At 47.1% G+C, this 9,692-nt stretch overlaps 1 protein-coding gene across 1 annotated transcript in view; it reads right to left on the bottom strand.

Annotated features, from left to right (window-relative positions):
* The window catches only part of SUFU (SUFU negative regulator of hedgehog signaling), a 124,902-nt gene that overhangs the window by 36,393 nt on the left and 78,817 nt on the right, over positions 1-9,692 (bottom strand). The window contains exon 10 of the mRNA XM_015420093.1: positions 7,069-7,203. Coding sequence (XP_015275579.1) covers positions 7,069-7,203 — 135 coding nt within the window. The remainder of the gene's footprint in view (positions 1-7,068; positions 7,204-9,692) is intronic.

Here is a 9,692-nt window from a genome sequence, read left to right as displayed (position 1 = left end):
TTTGCATCTCCAACAGGATCCCGAAACATTTGTATACCATTTTTGCAATCTATCTGGGGTCCAGTGCCACCTGTGTATCATTTTTATTATGTTTTCTTTATAGGAGGTTGCTCTCAATAGCTTAATTGATTTCCAGGTTTTTATCCATTCCGCTCCCTCTATGTTTCGACCAAGATCTTTTTCCCAACTAATCGCTGTCGGTTTTTTCAACTCCTCTTTTAATTCTTCATCTAATAGGAAGTTATAGATTTTTTGGATCAATTTATCTTTCCCTTTCAACCATATCTTATCTAGTTGCGTTTCTGTATTATAAAAGTCTATTTTTTTTATCTTTTGTGAATCTTGAGCTTAGTTGGTTCCTTTCCCATATTGTTAGCTTTATACTCAATGCTTGTAGTTCTTGCCAAGATTTCAATCGGTTATCTTCGTCCAAGAAAGTTTGGTAGGTTCTTGTGTTATGCTCATTCGTTAAAGTTGGGATTACGAAGGCCTCCAGGGGTGCCACCCATTTTGGTGTTTTCTTATAATGTTGTTCTTTTATTTTATTCCATATCTTCATTTTATCTTGCCATTCCGCCGAAGCGGCTCAGGGTGGCTCACAGCATTAATAAAACCAACATGGATAAAACATCAGTCCATAAAACAACTTTACATAAATACAATAAATATAAGTATAAGTAAAAGCGGTTTGATAAATCATTACAACTAGACATCGACCACATTGTTAACTACCTATACAGTATACATGTCTTAGCAGGTCGGCAAGCTTGGGTGGCATCCTGTCGCTCTCACCAGTATGTCCAGTGGAAAAGCTCCGTCTTCACGGCCCTGCGGAATTGCTGGAGATCTCGCAGGGCCTGGATCTCACTAGGGAGCTCGTTCCAATATGCTGGTACAGCTAGTGAAAATGCTCTAGACCTAGTTGTTGTCAACTTGGCCTCTTTAGGGCCAGGAAGGGTCAGGCGATGTTGCATCCCAGATCTCAGTGTTCTCTGGGGAACATACGGGGAAAGGCGGTCCCTCAGGTAGACAGGTCCCTGACCATATAGGGCTTTAAAGGTCAAAACCAGCACCTTGAAGCGGATCCGGAATGCTATTGGCAGCCAGTGCAACGCCTTTAACACAGGCTGGATGTGCTCCCGCATTGGGAGGCCCATCAGCAGCCTGGCTGCCGCGTTTTGCACCAGCTGCAGCTTCCGAAGTTGCCCCAAGGGCAGCCCCATGTAGAGAGCATTGCAGTAGTCCAACCTCGAGGTGACCATAGCATGGATCACTGACGCCAGGTCTTTGCTCTCGAGGAAGGGAACCAACTGCCTAATCAGCCGAAGATGGTAAAAGGTTGCCTTGACAGTGGCTGCTACCTGGGTCTCCATTGTTAAGGAAGCATCCAGGAGCACTCCCAAACTCCAGACCCGTGACGCTGGCACCAACAGCGCCCCATCGAAGGCCAGCAATGGGATTTCCACCCCGGAGCCGCTCCGATTCAGGCACAGGACCTCTGTCTTCGTCGGATTCAATTTCAATCGGCTCAGTCTCAGCCATCCCACCACATCCTGAAGCGCCCGGTCCAGGTCTTCCAGGGTAGAGCCCGACTGAGAAACATGGTTGCCTCGGCCACCACGGTGTTATGAGGATGCAGTCCGCTCTGTCGCTGATGATTTTGTGGACCACTCTCAGAAGTAGAGGCAGTGGAGGGAAGAGGAAAAGAAATTATCTGGACCATGGTTAGAGAAGATCGTCCCATAAAGACTGCGGGTCCCTGCCACCTCGGCTGCAGAACAGAGGACACTTTTTGTTCGCCCTGGTGGTGAAAACATCTATCTGGGGGAACCCCCCCTTGCGGAAGAGTGGAAGAAGGTAAGTCGGATTCATTTCCCACTCGTGCAAACTGAATCCTGCCTGACTCAGGTGGTCCGCCTGCACATTCATGTGCCCCGGGATGTCCCTGGCGACTAGGAAGTCATTGTGGGTGATGCAGAAGTCCCATAACCGAAGGGCGAGGTCACAGAGGCGTTGGGACACAGTGCCCCCTTGCTTGTTTACGTAGATGAGGGCAGTAGTATTGTCCGTGAGGACCATGACACACTTCCCCTTGATCAGGGGCAGGAAACTGGTGATAGCAAACTGTATCGCAAGCAGTTCCAGAAAATTGATGTGCCGATTCCGTTTCTGTGTGTCCCATCTGTCTCCGACACAAAGTACCATCATGTGGGCGCCCCAGCCCAAGAAAGAGGCATCTGTAGTCAGAGTAAGTTGGGGTGATGGAGGATGGAATGGTGCTCCCTGGAAAAGGTTGGAAGGGGCGGTCCACCAAAGTAAAGAGTCCTGTACTTTGACAGGAGGGGATAGGTGGGTCGAGTGTGTGTCTCGCTCTGGATTGAAATTGCGGATAAACCAGAGTTGCAGGTGGCGCATTCTCAACTTGGCAAAAACCAGGACTGATGTAGTAGCGGCCATTAGGCAGAGTAGCCTTTGTATTTGGAAGGCCGTCACTGAAGGCCAAGTACACATGACAGTGGCTAGATTGACGATGTTGACAGCTCTGTTTTGTGGCAGGTAGGCTGTACAATTTGTGGAGTTCAGTAGTGCACCGATGTAGTGTATTTTCTGGACCGGTTGAAGTTGAGACTTCTCCCAATTTACTTGCAGACCCAAGTTTCCCAGGAGGGTTAGCGTCTCGTTGATATTTGAGACTAGGGCGTCCCTAGAAGTCGCAAGCAAGAGCCAATCATTGATGTATGGGTAGATGGAGATACCCTTGAGACCAAGGAAGGCCGCGACCACCACCATCGTCTTTGTGAAGACTCTCAGTGCACTTGAAAGGCCGAATGGCAGAACTGCATATTGGTAGTGATGTTGACCAATTGCAAAGCGTAGGTATTGGCGGTGGGACGGGTGGATGGTGAGGTGGAAGTACGCGTCCTGGAGGTCGAGGGTGGCCATCCAGACGTTCTTCTGGAGAAGTGGCAGAATCTGCTGCAAGGACACCATGCGGAAACGGTGGTAGCTCACATACATACATACATACAATTTGCGATTTATATACCGCCCTATCCATATGGCTCAGAGTGGTTTACAGACACATACACAATTTATCTAAGCTAGGGTACAATGGTGTGTGTGGGGGTATTTTTTCTTAACTAGGCAACTAACAGCAGGATCTTTTCCTTTGGATTCGACGGTGGACTTTCGATGGTAGTTTCCTCTGCAGTAGCGGCTTCCTTCCAGCAGATGGCCCCCACAGAACACGAACGAGGCAGCTGGACTCTTTGTCCAATCGGCTCCAGTCCTTGCCGCAACGTCATGCTGTTCCAGGCACCGGTCTTCCGTCGCTCGCTCCGTCACTCCGTCGCTGCTTTCTAACACCAATCACGGAGGAAAGGTGCCCCCCGCTCGTAAGGAGCAGGTACCCATTTACCTACTTGCCTGTACAGGCTTTCGGACCGCTGGGTGGGCGGGAGCTGGGACAAAGGGCCGGGAGCTCACCCCAGCCACGGTGGGACTCGAACTGCCGTCGGCAGTACGGCTAGATTAACCTGCAGGATTAACCTGCAGGCTTTTTAACGCCATGTGCCACCGCTCACAAAGCAGTTTAGCGCCCGTAGATCTAAGATTGGTCGAACGCCTCCATTCCGCTTTGGAATGGTGAAATAGCGAGAATAGAATCCCCTGCCCTGTAGATGCAGTGGCACCGGCTCGATGGCTCCCTTGTGCAGAAGGACGGACACTTCTTCCAGAAGGGCTGGAAAAGGGGGTGTGGCGATGAAGACAAGAGTAATGGGGTTCTGAATAAATTCTATGTGGTAACACTGGATCAAGATGGACAGCACCCATTCGTCTGTGGTGATGAGGTGCCAAGTTTGGAGGAAGGGGGTTAGACGGGTTGGATGTGACTGGAAGACATGGAAGTCAAAAACCCTGCTTGGTGGACTTTGCCTGCTTATTGCGGGAGGATTGTTGTCCCAATCCAAATCTAGGTTTCTGAAATGTGGGCTTCTGGCCTCCAGAGGATGTACGTGGCCTCCATTGCCGGTCAGGAGACTGACTGTTTGGGGTACATTTTTGCCAGGGTCTAGACCAGGGACAAGGCCAGTATTGCTGCCTCGTGGATGAAGTAACGCCCAGAGCATGAGAAGCTTTTATGCTTTTATCCATATCTTGTAATATGGTGTCTGTGGTACTATTAAACAGACCAAGGCCATCGAAGGAGAGGTCCTCTACGTATGATCTAGTATCTGGCTGTAGATTGGTGTTACGTAGCCAGGAATGTCTTCGGAGAGCTATGGCTGAAGCCATTGTCCTTGAGCAGGTGTCTAGGGCATGTTTAGAGGTATTAATTTGTTGTTTTGCCAGCACCATGCCCTCCTTTTGGATGATGCAGGCTGCCTGACGCTTATCTTCTGGAAGGTTTGCCAAGAGCTCGGAGAGCCTCTCCCACAAAGTGTATTGGTATCTACTCATACACGCTAAGTAGTTGGTGGTCTTCACCCCTAGTGCTCCAGTAGAGTAGAAACGTCATCCGAATGCATCTAGCTTTCTGCTCTCCCTGTCTGAAGGGGCAGAATGGGTTCTCTTTGACTTGGATGAGGAAGTAACTACCATTGAGTTTGGTTGAGGATGGGCAAATAAGAATTCCGTTCCTGTTTCTTGGACTCTATACATATGGTCCAAGTGGCGTGTGGACACTGGAGCCAATGACGGTTTATCCCATGGAGCTTTAGCTGCCTGTAACAGGACCATGGACATGGGTAGTGCTATAGCCGTCGATGTATCTAGTTGTACCACATCGAAAACGGCATCTGTAACCTGTGGTTGTGGTTGTACGACTGAAAGGTCAAGGGAGTGGGCCATTCTTTTCATGAGGTCTCCGTAGGAAGTTAAATTTTCAGATGGAGATATAGGTTGATCATCGGCTACTGCCTGGTTCGGAGAAGGCTGGTCAGGGGAGCTGTGTACATCTGAAGCCCCCGTATCAGAATCCTCATCTGCAGAGTCAGAGGAATCGGGCTCTGGTAATTGTACCGGAGTGGTTTTGATCTGACCGGTTGGATCTGTTGGCAGTGAGATAGGAGGACTGGGAGGACGATATTGATCCAGTCGATGTCGAGGAGGGTCATCAGATGGATGATCTAGAGGATGGGAAAGAGATGCTGAGGGCCTCGATCTATGGGGTGATCGTGATCTGTGAGCAGAGTAACGATCCCAATCAGAGTAACCTGTTGGAGTCAACCACGGCATGGATGCGGGTGGATAAGCCTCATAGAGATAATGTAGTTGACGGTGATCCCAGGAAAGAGCAGGAGATGGTGGGGGCAGGAAGACTCGTGGGGATCTACTCCTAGAACGGGAGCGTCTGGGAGATAGTGTAGCTTCTCGTCTCCGTGAGCAGCCCCTATTAGCCCGATCATCGATATCGAAAGGCCGATCCTCGGCAAACAGAAGGGGAGGATGACGTTGAGTGTTTGGAGAAATCTGTCGATGCCGACCTGGATCGATATCGGCATGGAGCTCCGAGACTGTCGATGTCGATGACTGAGCAGAGGGGGAGCGATCCGTGCCCAGGGGACGACTGAGGATCTCGACATTATCGATGTCGGAGAAAGGATGCATATTGACCAGCGTGTCGTGATCTAGCTGGTGTACTGGAGAGTCCATCAGCTGGATGGTCGGTATCGATGGAGCGACTGGAGCCTCCGATGCCGATACTGTCGTTGGAGCGGGGGACACCTTAGGGGCATTACCTGGTGAAGGACCCGCGACTTTTCCAGACTTCGCCGCCTTTAGGGCCTTAGAGGAACCCTCTTTGGCAGACTTGAACTCTTTACCCGATTTCTCCTTCTTTTTCACGGGAGTGAACGCCGAAGACTGTGCCGTCGGTGCCGGACACTTCGATGTTGACTGGACGATGCCGGACGAGGACTTCGATACCAGAGCCGCTGATGTCGATAGTCTTACCAGTACTTCTGGATCCATGACGGAAGCGAGATTTAGCACCAATTCCAGTAACGCCACCTGGAGACGTGCCGCTCGGTTCTTCCTGGTTTGATTTGAAAACTTGGCACACTGTCGACAGGACTCTGGTCGTCTTGCCAAGACAAAAAATGCAAAGGGTATGGCCGTCAGGTGGAGTGAGCTTACTGCCGCACCCCTTACAACATTTGAAAAAGCCCCACTTCTCCATAAAATAAGCAAGATGGAGAAGAAAAAGAGGTGGGGGGACCCAAAAGCCAAACTGAGGTAGGACAAAAAACTTCCCCCTCAAACTAAACAAAGTCTTTTTTTTTAAAAAAAAAGAAAACAACGAATAAGCAAAGGTAAAAGTGGAAAACTAAGAAAAACTGAAGAGAAATCCGAAGAGCCTCTGAGGAAAATAGCTATCAATCTGACCGACAAAAGGAAGGTGCTTCCCCCTCAAACTAAACAAAGTCTTTTTTTTTTAAAAGAAAACAACGAATAAGCAAAGGTAAAAGTGGAAAACTAAGAGAAAAACTGAAGAGAAATCCGAAGAGCCTCTGAGGAAAATAGCTATCAATCTGACCGACAAAAGGAAGGTGCTTCCAGCGCGACGGAAAGAAATGAACTGGCGAGATGTCTGCGCCCACCCCTCTGGGCATGCGTGGTGGGGTTCCTGCGCATGCCTGAGGTCTGGGTGCAAAAATCCGTTAGAGCTTGGTACAATACCAATTGATCCAGTGCAGGCGCACTGTATCCCATGGGTGTGAAGCACAGAGACCACATCAAAGATCCTGTGTTACATAGTGAGCCACAATACAACAAGAATTGCCAAGAGCATTTTTATAAGGTGCTAAGTAACATCTTCTGGAGGCAGGCCAATTTAAGTCTGCAACACTCTGAACTTAGTTTTATACTATTTGTGCATGCATACATGCAGCATTTCATGTGCTAGTGCTGGTGCATATATTCACTAGTGAATGTCACATGGACAAATGTCTTCTTAAATATATTCATTCTAGCCTTTTAAAGTTTGAGAATGATAACCCAAAGCAGCTTCCAAAAGGCACCGCTCCAATACCTGAGCCCTTACAGGAGAACAGAACTTCCTCTCACCTTAAACACAGTGGAATTAACGCTCCTGATTCCTGGTTGAATTTCAGGTGTACACTCTCAAGCTGCCTTGTACGAATCAACTCATGAGGAATAATTGTTGCTGAGCTCTCACTTTCTAAACTGTCCTTGCGACTCCTAGGAAAAAGAAAACCACAGATATGCATTTAGGACACTTACACCCTCTTTTTATGTCAGCTCTGTAAAATGAAGAAAAGATGCTAAGAAAAAAAGTGCTCTCCTAAAAAGACAGCAGCATACTTTGCCATAAAGGCAGGGAAACCTGGTTGGTGTGCAGCCATGCTCACTGTGTACTATGTTCTCTAACTTATTATGCCAGGATTTTGTATTTGGATTGATTCTGGTTCATAATCAGATTACATCTATAAATAACAACATGGAAAGAACTGAAGATTCTCAAAGGGGCAGAAGCAAGACACCCGCAACCAGGTGTGATCTGAGAAACTGAAAGTTCAGATTTCAGTGTTACAATGAACAATTTCATGAGGGCTATTTCTACTTTTTAAAAAAACTAAAATGGCTCCACCCAGGGCTTTAAGTGGTTGGACTAGGGTTAGGCTAATCAGTCCCAGGCCACCTTTGCTGTCCTCAAGCCTTTGTATCTGATGATACCCCAACTGGTTGGATTCCCAAGACAGCTTACAAACTAACACAAACAAGGCAGGAATACAATTGTCAAATTCTCTTTTTCCCCAAAATGAAGTTTTTCAGTCCATACTAAAACACAAATATGCCCAAATACAGTTCAGTAGCATAGTTTTATTATCACTGAATTTGGAATCTAACAATTAAGGCTATATGACTTTATATTACAGTGACTACAAATCTGCATGGAAAGCCATGCCAGGCATCCCTCCTGCCTAGAGAGAAGTCAGAAAGCTTGGATGGCAATGGATGAAAATAAAGATGCAAACTACTCTCAATCCCTGGACTCTGAAGCAGACATGGCATCAGCATTGTAGTTAACATATGAAAGTTTCTGCACCAACTTTCAAGGATGATTTCACTGTTATCCAGACTAAAGGCTGGTCGCCCTCGCAGACAAACTTCGTAGACAGCTGGATTGAGGCAGCTCAGCGCTGCTGTTATTACTAGACCTGACAACAGCATTTGACACAGTCGACCATGACCTGTTGACCCACTGCCTCACTGACGTAGGAGTTCATGGGGTGGCCTTGAAGTGGCTTACCTCATTCCTCCATGGTCGGGAACAGAGGGTGGCACTAGGAGAGAAGGTGTCACCCCAACACCCCCTAGTATATGGGGTCCCTCAAGGGGCAATCCTCTCTCTAATGCTGTTTAACATCTATATGTGTGCCCTTGCCCAGATGGTGCGGAGTTTTGGGCTGGGTTGTTAGTACGCTGACGACACCCAGCTGTATCTGTTGATGGATGGCCAGCCAGATACCACCCCATTTATTCTGGCTGAAGGGCTGGAGACCATAGGTGGTTGGCTGAAGCAGAGCCGGCTGAAACTGAATCCTATAAAGATGGAGGTTCTATGGCTGGGTGGAGCAATTACAGGGCTGGGGTGTCAACTCCCAGCTCTTGATGGTGTACCTCTATCACCAGTGCTGAACACCAAGAGCCTGGGTGTGTTCCTGGATTCCTCCCTATCTATGGAAGTCCAGGTCAGAAACATTGCTAGACTGGCATTTCTCCAGCTGTGCCAGATCAGGCAACTGGCCCCCTTCCTGTCTCACCCTGACCTAGCCACAGTAATCCTCCTGGTGATCCCGGCCCGAAGGATATCCAGCTGTCCTCACCCAGAGCCAGGGTAAATCCCACTGTGTTCAATGGGATGGCATAAGTGCACATACAACTGCACATTTATGGTGAAAGACTCTAAGACTTGGGATGTTGAAAGTATCTTCCTGAAGAATCTTAGTTGCATAGGTAAGAAATACCATCGCTCAATGGAATTATTTTCACAGGCACTGGGTATGGCATTGTGGATATCTCCTTCAAATGTAAATATACCCTCTTGTGGAGGCAAAGTTTGACTAGAAACAAAAACAGAGAACTAATAACAATTTTAATTGCAATTGCACATTTGTTAATAGCTTCCAAATGGGTAGACACAAAACCTCCCACAATGGCTCAATGGTATAATCGTATATGGGAACACTTTATACTGCAAAAATTGTCCTTTAATGTTATTAGATTCATCACTAGAAAATTATAACAAAACATTGTTGCTGTTTGGTACCCTGTTATCAGTTTTTTGTTAGGAAAATAAATTATTCCAAGTAACCCACAATATCAAAAGTTGATCTATTTTTGAAATTTCTGTTTGGTTTATATTAATGTTTTAATAACGTTTGTAACTAATTGCACTATTATGTATCTAATATTTGATGCTGTAAAATACAAAAATTGTTAATTAAAAAAATGTAAATATACCCTCTCATTCAATTTTATCCTCACAGAAGCCTGGGATGAATGTGAAAAGTTCTTGAGTCAGATGAAACAACATATGTTAACGCTGCCTTAGTGTCTCTATTCTATGAGAAGGGAGACACTAAGGACAAACTAGTGTGCATTTCAACACACATTACAGGTCCAAACATATATACACAGGGAGTGGCAGTAGAAAATTCTTACTA

The sequence above is a fragment of the Gekko japonicus genome, unplaced genomic scaffold (assembly GCF_001447785.1).
Source record: "Gekko japonicus isolate JY-2015 unplaced genomic scaffold, Gekko_japonicus_V1.1 scaffold29, whole genome shotgun sequence".
In the NCBI taxonomy this organism is placed as follows: Eukaryota; Metazoa; Chordata; class Lepidosauria; order Squamata; family Gekkonidae; genus Gekko; species Gekko japonicus.
The sequence above is the reverse complement of the archived record's forward strand: the minus strand, read 5'-3'. Positions and strand labels throughout refer to the sequence as shown.